The sequence below is a fragment of the Octopus bimaculoides genome, chromosome 6, assembly GCF_046866305.1.
Source record: "Octopus bimaculoides isolate indiv1 chromosome 6, ASM4686630v1, whole genome shotgun sequence".
NCBI classification, from domain to species: Eukaryota; Metazoa; Mollusca; class Cephalopoda; order Octopoda; family Octopodidae; genus Octopus; species Octopus bimaculoides.
In genome coordinates this window covers 25,296,800-25,311,835 of record NC_142933.1, presented here as the reverse complement: position 1 = coordinate 25,311,835, position 15,036 = coordinate 25,296,800, and the positions used below count along the sequence as shown (strand labels likewise).

The window sequence follows — 15,036 nt, the reverse complement described above, 5'->3', positions numbered from 1 at the left end:
GTCTAGAGCAGACTGCTCCTAAGTGTCACGGTCGATGTTGAAGGCTTTCAGTGAGGATTTCCAGTGTGTCCTGAAAGTGCTTCTTCTGGCCGCCTTGTGAGCGCTTTCTCTTTTGCAGTCCAATCATAGTTGTGTGGTTAAGAAGTTTGCTTCCCAGTCACATGGTTCGGGGATCAGTCTCATTGTGTGGTATTTTTGGCAACTGTCTTTTACTCAAGACTTGGATGGGCCAAAGCCTTGTGATTGAATTTGAAAGCAGAAGCTGAAAGAAGTGGATCATATACATTACACAAAGATATGCATGCACATGCATGCACACACACACACACACACACACACACACACACACACACATTGTAAATATGTATATATATATGTGTGCCTCCTTGCTTCGACATTGTGCAATAATTGTAAATGAATGTCCCCATCATACAAGTGGTGCCATTTGTTTCTAATCTTTCATGAAAACATGTCCACTCATAGCGATATGTTATTTCACTTGGGGAAAAGAAAAAAGTGTGGGTTGGTGACAGAAAGTGCATGAGGCCCTGGAATTCCATCTGAGCCATGCAAGCATAGAAAAGTGGATGATGAAGCAATGATAATGATGTTGGTGGTGGTTATGTTAACAAGCTAGTTATAGATATTGATGAAATGCAGCAGCTTTGGAAATGAATGCCTTATTAAACTCACTTGATTAAGAATATAGTTGGCTGTCAACTCACACCCTACATCATTCATATGTTTCAATGAATTCTTTGTTTATATGACTAATTATATTTTTTCCTGTTGGTTTGCAAAAGCCTGGACAACTGGCTTTCATAGCCTGAATAATTGGTTTTTATAATCAGTGAGATCTTGAACGCTGCTATTCCTCTTGGCTTGTTAGCTGCAATAATGCCATTGCATTTGATGATACTATTTTGACATAAGCTACCTACAGCAGATGAGTAACTTGGATCTTCCAAAAATAATTCTATCCAGTCATCCAGCTATTTTCTTCACCCATCATTGAAGGCCCATATGGTAGAGTTCTCATGCCTCTCATCAGTAGGGTTCTATCAGAAGTAACTGTCAACACACATTCTGGCTGAATTTCCAAGCCTGACCAACCTTGACTATGGATATTATTCAGCCATCTCATTCTTGATCTATCTGGGTGTTGACGAAGAATACCTGACCCGCCTGTTCAAGAAGACTTTCGGGCCGGGACCTATGGATAACTTCCAGAGATCCCTTGCCTGGAAGTGCTACCGAGGAGCGCTACCTGTTCGGGATAAGCTCTACCGACACAGTTCGAGAAACACGGGGCCGAGATGCGGTCAGAGTGATGAGACTGTTCTGCATGCACTCGTGCAGTGTCCAACCATTTCCGACCTGTGGGCTTATGTCGAACAACTGCTGTCACGTGTGGGATGAGTCGGTTTATCAACCGAGTCTATCGTCAATATCGTCACGCCTCCTTCCTTTAAACGGGAAGGAAGAGCTGTTTTTATTGTACTTGTGGCTATGGCGAAAGAATGCATCTGGTGGATGCGTCTGAAAGGATTAGAGACAAACACTTTCCTCTCTGGTCAATCTCTCATCAACTTTTTCAAGTATCACTTGAAAAGGAAGGTGAGAGTAGAGAGGCAAGTGTTGTCTAGCAAATGTTTCGAAAAAAGATGGATACATGTAGCAAGAATGGCACATATAAATGACGAAGCCACTTTGAACACGATTCTATAAAACGTTTTAAAATTTTGTAAACAGAGAGTTACTTACGTTTCTTGCATAAATAAAAGAAATTCTATTTAAAAAATTGTGACACTAAGGACCGAGGTTACCGTGGTCTTTTCGTAGGTTTTTCTTTCCACGGATAACCTCCCCATTTATTGGGAAATTTTTGTAATATTTTCATTATTTTTTTGTACATATCCCAAACGTTTTCTCAATGCCTTTTCATCATTATGCCCATTAACATTTTTTTTTTTTTTTTACTTTATTTTCGTCCCAATCGAAAAGAAAAAACTCTACATTGTATTTGTCCCAACTATGTTGAGCCCTGTGTGGCTAATAAAAGAAATCTATATTATATTATATTATATTATACTATATTATACTATATTATGTTATACTATATTATACTATATTATACTATATTATATTATATTATACTATATTATATTATATCATATTATACTATATTATACTATATTATATTATATTATATTATATTATATTATACTATATTATACTATATTATATTATACTATATCATATTATATTATATTATATTATATTATATTATATTATATTATATTATATTATACTATGCTATACTATACTATATTATATTATATTATATTATATTATATTATATTATATCATCATCATCATTGTTTAACGTCCGCTTTCCATGTTAGCATGGGTTGGACAATTTGACTGAGGACTGATGAAACCAGATGGCTACACCAGGCGCCAATCTGATTTGGCAGAGTTTCTACAGCTGGATGCCCTTCCTAGCGCCAACCACTCAGAGAGTGTAGTGGGTGCTTTTACATGCCACCGGCACGAAGGCCAGTCAAGCAGTACTGGCAGCGGCCACGCTCAAAATGGTGTATTTTATGTGCCACCCGCACAAGAACCAGTCTAGGGGTACTGGCAACGATCTCGCTCGAAAATCCTATATATATATAGTGAAGCACGTGGCTCAGTGGTTAGAGCATTGAGCTTACAGTTGTGAGGTTGTGTGTTCGATTCCCGGACCAGGCTGTATGTTGTGTTCTTGAGCAAGGCACTTTATTTCATGTTGCTCCAGTTCACTCAACTGTAGAAATGAGTTGCGACATCATTGATGCCAAGCTGTATTGAGCTTTGCTTTTCCTGTGGATAACATTGGTGACGTAGTGAGGGGAGGCTGGTATGCATGGGTAACTGCTAGTCTTCTGTGGAAACAACCCTAGGTTGTGTGTTTGCTGGTGAGATGACTTTCTGCTCAGACTTATACCCCAGAGGCGAACCTCTTAGGTGCATCCTTGGTCATTCATGACAGTTGGAGTCAAGTTTATGTATATATATATATATATATATATATATATAGAGAGAGAGAGAGAGAGAGAGAGAGAAAGAGAGAGGTAAGCAGAGGTAAGACAGATGGTGTAGAAAACAAACAGATGTATTAGTCAAACGCTCGGGAAGTTAAAAAGTCTTTAACGTTTTGAGCCTAGGCTCTTCCACAGAAAGGAACACAGAAAGAAACAAGGTGAGAAACAAGGAGAGAAAAAAAGAATGTGTAGTGGCTAGTGATCTATCATGGCGAACTAATCATGTTGATATGTGTGTGTGTTTGTGATCCTTTTCTTGAAAAATTTTTAAGGGTTAGTGACAGGAAAGGCTTCTTGCAGTAAAACAATGCCTTGACATTATATATTCATCCAAGTCCTGATTAACATGGAACAAAACAAATACAGATATAAAAACAAATGAATTGGGCTGCTTTTGTTTGTCATTTAAAATAGCAAAGAGGAATAAAAAAAAGTCTCTTAGCTACCCTCTTTTTTTTTGTGAAGGGATGGGCAATTTTTTGTAATTGATATGAAATGAACTATTAGGACCAACACACACAGCCATAGAAGCAGAAAGAGAGAAACAGAGACTTAGAGAGAGAGGGAGAGAGAGAGAGAAAGAGAAAGTGGGAGAGAGAGAGAGAAAGAGAAAGTGGGAGAGAGAGGAAGAGAAAGAGAAAGTGAGAGAGAGAGAGAAAGAGAAAGTGGGAGAGAGAGAGAGAGAAAGAGAAAGTGGGAGAGAGAGAGAGAAAGAGAAAGTGGGAGAGAGAGAGAGAGAGAAAGAGAAAGTGGGAGAGAGAAACAAATAGTGAAAATGTCAGTGATCATGTGATCTAATCAAATTTGATACCGTTGTTATTGTTGTTAAATAATATTCTATATCCCAGAAGTCGTTGAGTCCATTGACAATTTTAATGTAATTAGCATCTGAATTTGTCATCCCACCCGCTTATAATAACACACCACCTCCTCTACCTATGCCACTACACACACACATACCATTATTCTGTCCTGCTGGGAGACTGGTTGCTTGATTTGGTATTATCATTATTATTATTATTATTATTATTATTATTATTATTATTATTATTAAGGCAGTGAGCTGGCAGAATCATTAGCATGCCAGGCAAAATGCCCAGCAGCATTTCGTCAAACTTCACCAAGGTCAGCTTTGCATTTCAATTTCAATTGTAAGGACTTTGCTTGGAATGGACTTTGCTTGATAATAATAGTTTATTTCATGTCATAACAAATGTAAAATCTGTGCTTTTGTATGGCTCTGAAACATGGAGAGCCACCTGTAGCAACTACAAGAAGATCCTGACCTTCATCAACAAATGTCTCCGGCAGATCCTCCATCTGAAGTGGTTCGATAGAGTGCCAAACACTGACTTGTAGGAAAGGGCCAACCAAGAGCCCATACATGTTCAGATTAGATGAAGGAAATGGAGGTGGATCGGACACACACTGTGGAAAGAACCCTCAAATGTGACACGACAAGCACTTGACTGGAACCTGCAGGGGAAAAGGAAGCGATGACACCCAAAGCAGACATGATAGTGGAGCATTTTGGATGAGCTCAGGACCACCGACCTGACATGGGAAGCAGCCAAGAAATACACCAATGACTGCAAAAAGTGGAAAATAACTGTCGAGGGCCCTATGCTTCACAAGGGGCAAGAAGGATTAAGAAGAAAATAAGTACCAGTTGAGCATTGGGGTCAATGAAACTGACTAGCCTCCTCCCCTAAAATTTCAGGTCTTATGCCTTTAGTAGAAAGGATTATTATTGTTATTATTATTATTATCATTACCATTATTGTTCAGTAGTTTTATTTTTACAATGTGCTTTCACTTCACTACCGAGCGCAGCTCTGTGTGCCTTGGGTATGTGCTGTGGTTTGCTGTGATGCTCTTATGGCTACTGTATTGAAAGTGTTTTGCGTAGGATGTGTGCTGTGCCCAGTAGTGCAATTTTCTGTATGTTATATATATTTGTAAGTCCTGGTGCTTTTGTTATGTATTTGTCTGAATATTTTTTTATTATACCTAAGGCACCTACTATGATAGGAATTGTTTCTGTTTTTAGATTCCATATTTGAGTTACCTCTATTTCCAGGTCTTTGTATTTTGAAAGCTTTTCCATTTCTTTTAGGGAAACGTTGTCGTCTGCTGGTATTGATACATCAATTAGAAAGCATTTTTTTTCTTCATGATCTTTGACAACTATATCTGGTCTATTTGCCTTAATTTCTCTATCTGTGTGTATTGGCATATCCCAGAGTATGGTTACTTTCTCGTTTTTTGTGACCTTTTCTGGCGTGTGTTTATACCATCTTTTTTTCTGTTGTTATTCCATAGTGTTGGCATAGCTTCCAGTGTATATAGGTCCCAGCTCTGTCGTGTCTATGAATATATATATATATATATATATATATATATATATATATATATATATATATATATATATATATATATATATTATTATTATTATCATTATTATTATTATTATTATTATTATTATTATTATTATTATTATCATCATTATTATTACTATGTTATGATGGCGCATGGCGTAGTGGTTAGGGAGTTGAACTCAAGATTGCGAGATTGTGGTTTCACTTCCTAGACCAGGTGGTGCATTGTGTTCTTGAGCAAAACACTTCATCTCACATTGCTCTGTGATCACTTTGTCACCTGATGCATGGTACACAGTGCTCCTGTTCGGACAGCATCAATTTGATGGAGAGACTGAGCTAATGTGCGGCATGAACATTTGATCCCTATAAACGAATCATTTGTGCAGGTCGTTCGGCAAAAGCTGACCACTCATACGTCATTTTCATTGAAAGGTCCATCATAATTATTATTATTATAATTATTATTATTATTATTGTTCAGTAGTTTTATTTTTATAACGTGCTTTCACTTCACTCCCGAGCGCAGCTCTGTGCGTCTTGGGTATGTGCTGTGGTTTGCTGTGGTGCTCTTATGGTTACTGTATTGAAAGTGTTTTGCGTAGGATGTGTGCTGTGCCCAGTAGTGCAATTTTCTGTATGTTATATATATTTGTAAGTCCTGGTGTTTTTGTTATGTATTTGTCTGAATATTTTTATTATTATTATTATTATTATTATTATTATTATTATTATTATTATTATTATTATTATTATTAGTAGTAGTAGTAGTAGTAGTAGTAGTAGCAGTATTAGTATTATTAGAGCAATAGATTAGTAGAATTGTTAGAGCATTGCAGAAAGTACCTTGTGGTATTTGTTCTGACCCTTCACATTTTCAGTTCAAATCTTGTCAAGGTCAACTTTGTATTTTATCTTTAAAATAAAATACCAGTGAAATAATAGGATAAATTTAATTGACTTTCTCCCTCTCCAAATTGTTGCTTTTTTTTTGCATATCACTTTCATGTCCATGTACATATAGTGCAATTTTCTAATAATGTCACAGGCTTATTACTAAGAGAGGAAAGAAATCTGTTTTTAAAATTGCTTTCTCTGTTTGGGTAGCTGATTTCTCTATAGGAATGTAAGTTCCTAGCTTGCTATGCATAACCATGGGTGACTGTCACTGAAAAGTAGAAATTAAGTCAAAACATTGGTGTCTTATGGTCTGCTGACGTCAGTCAGAGCATGCTGAGATTTTTAACGTAGAGAGCCTCCAATAAAAAGTTTTATTGAGACAAAATCCTGTCATTATGTTGTTACACATTTGTGTAAATGTTATAAATGAAATGCACATAATCATCATTATTGTTTAAACTTGTTTACATCCAACTTAAGATGGTGAGAAGAAATAGAATCTGGACTACACCTACTCAAAGAAAAGCTTAAACAAACAATGCCTCACATAAAACAAACAGAAAGAAATTAAAATGGAAAGAAAAAATGCAACTGGGTACAGATGCTTTGAAAGAAGGAGATAGCTGTTTCTCTGTACATTTTAATAGTTTTGAGAATGGCATAAGGACTTTTTTTGGCAATAACAATAACAGCAATACACACACACACACACACACACATGCACATGCACACACACATGCATGCACATGCACACACATACACTCACACATGCACACACACACACACACACACTCACGCACACACACACACTCACACATGCACGCACGCACACACACACTCAATACACACAGACACACACACTCACACGCACACACACTCACACGCACACACACACGTGCACACACACACACACACATGCACACGACAGGCTTCTTTTAGTTTCTTTCTATCAAATCCACTCTCAAGGCTTTGGTTGGCCTGGGATTATAGCAGAAAACACTTCTTGCTGAAGATGTCATGCAGAGGAACTCAAACCAGAACCATGCAATTGGAGAGAAGACTTCTTACCATGCCTGAATGTTTGGATAACTTTCTCTAATTAATAGCTGTTTTGATTAATAAGGACGTTATTTCACCATTATAAATCAGTTAAAGTGATGTACGTTTTTTCTTTCCATTTTTATCTTTCAGCAACCATTGGCTCCAATGATCTATCTTGTGATGATTTATATAACAATCAGCAATTCTCTCAAGAATCCGATGTCAGTTGGCCCTCTGATGAATTTGACTGTTCGGACAATTTAAATTCTGACTCTGAGGATGATGAGTACCGAAACAAACCGCTTCCACCAATTCCAAAGAAACAACCTTATCGATTCTCAGAGTCTGATGTGGTAAATATTTTTTTCATTTTTAATTCTTGTGCTCTTGTCACTGCATGTATGTGTGTGTGTGTGTGTGTGTGTGTGTGTGTGTGTGTGTGTGTGTGTGTGTGTGTGTGTGTGTGTGTGTGTGTGTATGTATATGTAAATATACATGCATATATTTGTATGGACTGTTGGCGATTTTCCCTTTTCCTTCTTTGGACTTTTCCCTTTCTCTTTCTGATGAAGAACCATGCTTGAAACGTTAAAAACTCTCCTTTGATGGAGTGTCAAACTAATGTAATTCTTGTGTACATCCTCACATTCGTTTTTTTCTCTCTTTGTTTTTTACTCATTTTTAAAAATTATTTATTTGTTGAATTGACTTTATATATATATATATATATATATATATATATATATAGGAAAGCAGCACTCTGTCGGTTACGGTGACAAGGGTCCCAGCTGATACGATCAATGGAACAGCTGGCTCATGAAAATAACATGCAAGTGGCTGAGCACTTCACAAACACGTGTACCCTTAACGTAGTTCTCAGGGAATTTCAGTGTGACACAGAATGGAATGCCTTTAAGCAGAAGCTAAACATGTATAACAAAGACAATTTGCAAAGCAAAAGAGTAAATAGGAGAAAGAAGATCCAGAAAAGACTTTGGTCTCAATAGACTTCTAATTAGGAGGTATTTGTCAAGAATTGATTGTTTTGTTAATTAAGCTCTTAACTTATTATCCTATGCTTGAGAAGACCTGTTGAGTCAAGTAAAACCAAGATTGTAGCTGTGGCCGATGCTTCTTGACTGGCTCCTGTGCTGGTGGCATGTAAAAAGCACCATCTGAACATGGCCGATGCCAATACCTCCTGATTGGCTCCTGTGCTGGTGGCACATGAAAAGCACTATCTGAATGTGAAATTCGAAAAAACATGTGTTTTTGTTTAGAGGTTAATTATTTCTAATTTATTACTTTTGCCTTTTCTGTTTTTTCCATGGCTATTTAGGCAGTTGTTTTATTAAACAAAATTCGCAATACGGGAACAAAAGATTTCAGCGATAATGAAGAAGAAAGTTTTTGTCTTCCGGTGACTCTGAAGGCTGAAATATCCCCACATTTGCCACCCCCTCCAGAAGGCCTCACACGTAAACAGGTAAGTTCCATTTGCATTCCAGACTTGTTGCTGCATGTCTATATACAGAGAATGGTTATAAATTGCCTTGTTGTGACTGCTGTTGATTTTGTGCTTCTCTAGTGTATCGAGGCTTTGTCAAGCCAATGTACGACAAAGTAAGTTGTCAGTTGAATCACTACAGCTGATAGGGAACCTCTGTTTTATGGCTCTAGATCAGGGGTTGGCAAACTTCTTGCATTATTGACTCCTTCATGGGATCATTGATAAGTTATCAAACCCCATGCTGTAAATTTCTGAAATAAAATTTAAAATTTAATTAATAAAAATTTTCTTATAGGCGTAGGAGTGGCTGTGTGGTAAGTAGCTTGCTTATCAACCACATGGTTCCGGGTTCAGTCCCACTGCGTGGCACCTTGGGCAAGTGTCTTCTACTATAGCCTCAGGCCGACCAAAGCCTTGTGAGTGGATTTGGTAGACAGAAACTGAAAGAAGCCTGTCGTATATATGTATATATATGTATGTGTGTGTATATGTTTGCGTGTCTGTGTTTGTCCCCCCAACATCACTTGACAACCGATGCTGGTGTGTTTACGTCCCCATAACTTAGCGGTTCGGCAAAAGAGACCGATAGAATATGTACTAGGCTTCCAAAGAATAAGTCCTGGGGTCGATTTGCTCGACTAAAGGTGGTGCTCCATCATGGCCACAGTCAAATGACTGAAACAAGTAAAAGAGTAAAAGAAAAGAGAGTTATATAAAACCACTAATTCCCTCTTTCTTTTGTATCATTACCCATTTTTTGCAAAGAAATATTTTAATGAAATTTAATGAAAATGCTTAACAAAATTATTAAAAGACACTAAAAATTCAATCATATTATATTGATATAGTTGGAATATCAATACCTTATCAACTGTCACTCTGTTGGCTATGGCAACAAGCACTCCAATTGATCTGATCAACAGAACAGCTTCCTTGTGAAATTAACAGGCAAGTGGCTGAGTGCTCAATAGACATGCATACCTTTAACATAGCTCTCAGGGAGATTCAGTGTAACACAAAATGTGACAAGACTGGCCCTTTGAATTTACAGGTACAAGCCATTTTTGCCAGCTGAATAGAGTGGAGCACTCAGCCATGAATATCCTTCATCATATAACCACTGTAACCCTTGCTTGCACGGAAAAGCAGAAATCAAAATGAACAAATTGCTTTAGTATATCTCTGGGCAACATGCCATATGGGCAAATGGTTTATTAGTTATGTGAAAAAGTGTGAAGGCATGTGGTTTAGTGGTTAGGGCATTCAGTTTACAATTGTTAGGTTGTGAGTTCAATTTCCAGCAGGGCATGGTGTTCTTGTCACTAACCCATCCTGTTTTTTTCAAGGAAGGAATTTTAATTCCAGAAGAATTCAAATGCATTTTAATAGTGGCTGCTTTGTTAACAGAAAATATCGAGAGAGGTCTTTGGTGGTTGGCCCACTTATCAGTGATGTCACTGAGTGTAGCATAGCTCACCATAAGTTGTAAGCATTCACAGACACCACACACACATACACACCCACCTACATGCATGCACATGCACATACACACACTCACACGAACATATACACAGACATAACAGAAGTAAATAGACACCCTTATAATCATTAAAATTTATTTAAATCTGAGATTATACATTCAATTTTTTTTTATTAATTGTTATAATGTGAATATCTAATATTTAGTATATATGCCCTTTGCATTTTTCAATGCAAGATCCCTATTAGGCATGTTACTGATCAGATGAGGAATATTCTCTTGCAGAATTTCTTGCCAAGTTTCATGCAGTAATCTCAAAAGACCTGGCTTTGAAGATGCTTTCTTGTTCTTTTCATGAAGTGTCCCTTCCATTATGCCCCAGAGGTGTTCAATACGTTCAATATCTGGTGACTCGCTTGGCCATGAGAGCTTTTTAATGCCATTCTCATCCAACAAATCTTGGGTCATTTTAGCTGTGTGACAAGGAGCTCCATTTTCCATAAATAGATTGTCTTCTTTAATCATTTCACCACTGGAGAAGATTGGAAGGAGTCCTTTCTGCAATATGGATGCATATTTATCTGAGTTTATGTTTCCCTCACACTCCACTAACTCTGACCATTGCAGAATAACTGTTGTGTTTCGTTGTTGGCTACAATCTTTTTATATCAAATTCTTGATCGCAGAATCTCCAGACTCACACTCGACCACTGTCAGGAAATACGGCAAATATGGACTCATTAGAAAATATGACAGTGTCCAAAAATGTTAGTAACCTCACCACCATCTCATTGGCCCAATCTTTTCTCTGCTTGATGTTGGCTGGACGTAGAAGTGGTTTCCTTCTTGCTGCTCTGCCATAGTCACCAAGTTTGTGGAGACTTCTGACAGCTGTTCTGGAACTGACATCAACTTGTTCTGCTATATCAGAGGCCTTGCAATGAGGATTATCCTCCACACTTCTCTTAACAAAGAGAAGGGTCCTGTCAGAGGGCCCTGGTTGATCTGGGCAAGGTGATGTAGACTCCTTCCCCTCTCTGGCGAATTGCACAATCACTCTATTAACTGTAGAAAATGGGATCCCAAGGTTTTCTTCAATTTTATGCTATGTCCACCTTCAGAATGACCCAAAGTATGGTCTCTTTGAAATTCAAACAGTTCCAAGACTTCTTTTGTACATGGCATGATTAAACAGTCACATGTAGGAGATGAAAATGTCAATTAACAAAAAATATAAACCTTTACAAGCTAGAATAAACATAAAACGATGCTTTATGGGATGTCTATTTACTTCTGTCATGTCTGTGTACATGCAAGTAGATACATATTACTGTTTTACTCTTTAATTTGTTTCAGTCATTTGACTGCAGCCATGCTGGAGCACCACCTTTGGTCGAACAAATCGACCCTGGGACTTATTCTTTGCAAGCCTAGTACTTATTCTATCGGTCTCTTTTGCCAAACCGCTAAGTTACAGGGACACAAACACACCAACATTTGTTCCCAAGCGATGGAGTGGGGACAAACACAGACACACACACACACACACACATATATATATATATACCATGGGCTTCTTTCAGTTTCCATCTACCAAATCCACTCACAAGGCTTTGGTTGGCTATAGAAGGCCATAGAAGAAGACATTTTCCCAAGGTGCCACGCAGTGGGACTGAACGAGAAACCATGTGGTTGGTAAGCAAGCTACTTACCACACAGCCACTCTTGCGCCTGTTTTAATCACCTTTTATGAAATGCAAGAACATGGTGTACCCAATGTACAAATGGGATGCACACTATAATAGGATATCAATCAAGCAAACAAACTGGGTAAAAACAGTGGCACACAATTTTTTGGTGGTTGAATATATGTTGAATGGTGGAGCTGAAGAGGTTATTATAGCTGTAGTTGTTGATGATGGTGGTGGTAATGGTGGTGGTGGTGGTGCCAGAATGAAATAACGTGGAAACAAGACAAAGCACTATATCTGTCTGCTTCGTTAATCATCTTTATTAAATGGCAAACCGGGTGTAATTGTTGACACCACAATTGCTGTGGCTGCAAATGTCATGGCAACAATTACTAAATTGTACCCTCCTCCTCCCCCTCCACCTCTCGCCCCACTCTTCCTCTTCCTATATCTCTATCCCTAATCTTATCATCCCTCTCTCTTTCTCTCTCTCACTTTTTCTTTCCCTTTCTCCCTCTCTCTCTCTCTCTGTTTCTAACTCTTACTCCTCCTCACATGTCATTTAGAGGAGGGTGGTAACTTTGTTAGAACCCATTTGTTATGTGTGTGTGTGTGTGTGTGTGAATGAGAGTTTTGTATCTGTGTGCTTGTATCTAACGATCTGTATGTGTGTCTGTCTGTCTGTCTCTGTATGTTTTTTGTGTCTGTCTGTCTCTCTGACTCTGTATGCCTGTGTGTGGATGTGCTCATGTGTATGTATGTGTGTGTGCTTGTATGCCTGTTTGCATCCTTATGTGTGTGAGTGTGTCTGTCTTTGTGTCTCTGTATGCCTGCATATATGCCTCTGTGTGTGTGAGTATGTGTGTATGTGTGTGTGTGTGTGAGTGTGTGCATGTGTGTGAGTGTGTGAGTGTGTGCACACACTAGTATGCATGTGTATCCCTCTGTCTGTCTCTCATTGTGTCTTTATATGTCTGCACATGTGCCTCTGTGCATGTGTGAATGTATGTGTGAGTGTGTGCATGTGTGTGTGTGAGTGTGTGTGTGTGTGTGTGTGCATCCACACACTAGTATGCATGTGTATCCCTCTGTCTATCTGTCTGTGCATGTATGAGTGTGTGTGTGTATGTGTAAGTGTGTGTGTGCATGCACACACTAGTATGTATGCGTATCTGTCTGTGTGTGTCTGCACGTGGGTTAGTGTGTGTGTGTATGTGCACATGCCTACTCTAGTATGTATGTGCATCCCTCTGTCTGTCTGTGTATGTGTATGTGGCTGAGTGTGCATGCGTGTGTGTGCATGTACACACTAGTATGTATTGTATCCGTCTGTCTGTCTTTGTGTCTCTATATGTCTGCATGTATGCCTCCGTGTGTGTGAGTGTATATATGTGTTTGTATCCGTCTGTCTCTCTGTGCATGTGTGACTGAATGAGTGTGTGTGTCTGTGCGCATGCACTAGTATGTGTATGTATCTGTCTGTGCATGTGTGTGTGTGAGTGTGTGTATGTGCATGAACACACTAGTATGTATATGTATTATCTGTCTGTCTGTCTGTCTGTGCATGCGTGTGAGTGAGAGTGTGTGTGTGTGTGTATGTATCCGTCTGTCTGTCTGTGCATACATGTGAGTGAGAGTTGTGTATGTGTGTGTGTGTGTATGTGTGTGTGTGTGCATGCACACACTAGTATGTATATGTATCCGTCTGTATGTGCATGTGTGTGAGTGAGTGTGTGAGTAAGTGTGTGTGTATGCATGCACACTCTAGTATGTATGTGTATCCGTCTGTCTATCTGTCTATCTGTTTGCCTGTCTGTCCGTCTGCCTTACTTTATCCAGGAATGACACATTCTCATGTTGTTCCACTCACCGTTGCAAATGTTGCTGTTCTTCATTTTGTTACTTTTATTGTTGTTGCTCTTTCTGCTGTGGTTGTTGTTGCTGTTGTTGTTGCTGTTGTTGTTACTGTTGTTGTTGTTGTTGTTGTTGTTGTTGTTGTTGTAGTGGTTGTTGATGAAACCTGTTGTTGCCGTTGCTATTCTAGTTGTTGCTGCTGTTGTGGTCAACACTTGTTGCTGTTGTCATTATGACATTGTTGTCTTAGTTGTTGTCATTGTACTTGTAGTGGTGGTGGTGGTGATGGTGGTGGTGGTAGTACTGGTGGTGGTGGTAATGGTGGTAGTGGTGGTGGTGGTGGTGGTAGTGGTGGTGGCGGCGGCGGTGGTGGTTGCTGTGGTGGTGTTGGTGGCGGCGGCGGTGGTGGTTGTTGTGGTGGTGTTGGTGGCGGCGGCGGTGGTGGTGGTTGTAGTAGAAGTGGTGGTGGTGGTGGTGGTGGTGGTGGTGTTGGTGGTAGTACTGGTAGTGGTGGTAGTACTGGTGGTGGTGGTAATGGTGGTGGTGGTGGTGGCGGCGGCGGTGGTGGTTGCTGTGGTGGTGTTGGTGGCGGCAGCGGTGGTGGTTGTAGTAGAAGTGGTGGTGGTGGTGGTGGTGGTGGTGGTGGTGGTTGTAGTAGTAGTGGTGGTGGTTGTAGTAGTAGTGGTGGTGGAGGTGGTGGTGGTGGAAGTGGTAGTGGTGGTTGTAGTAGTAGTGGTGGCAGTTGTGGTGGTGGTGGTGGTGGTTGTAGTAGAAGTGGTGGTGGTGGAGGTGGTGGTGGTGGAGGTGGTGGTGGTTGTAGTAGTAGTGGTGGTGGTGGTGATGGTCGTAATAGTAGTAGTTGTAGCTGGTATTGTTGTAGAAGTTGCTGTTGTAGATATTGCTGCTATCGTAGTAAAAATCCATGTTATTATTATTGTTGTTGTAGTAGTTGTTTTATTCCTATTGTTGTTGCTGTTTTTGTCGTTATCATCATCATCATCATCATCATCATCATCCTCATCATCATCAAGGTAGTGTACTGACAGAATTGCCAGTGCCTCACACAAAATGCTTAGCAGTATTTCTTCGTGTTCTT

At 39.2% G+C, this 15,036-nt stretch overlaps 1 protein-coding gene across 4 annotated transcripts in view; it reads left to right on the top strand.

The window, feature by feature from the left end:
* LOC106873305 (rho guanine nucleotide exchange factor 10) overlaps window positions 1-15,036 on the top strand; it is a 170,300-nt gene that overhangs the window by 118,840 nt on the left and 36,424 nt on the right. For all 4 annotated transcript variants that reach the window (XM_089353614.1, XM_089353615.1, XM_089353616.1 and 1 more), the window contains 2 exons: window positions 7,556-7,758; window positions 8,745-8,891. In XM_089353614.1, coding sequence (XP_089209740.1) covers window positions 7,556-7,758; window positions 8,745-8,891 — 350 coding nt within the window. The remainder of the gene's footprint in view (window positions 1-7,555; window positions 7,759-8,744; window positions 8,892-15,036) is intronic.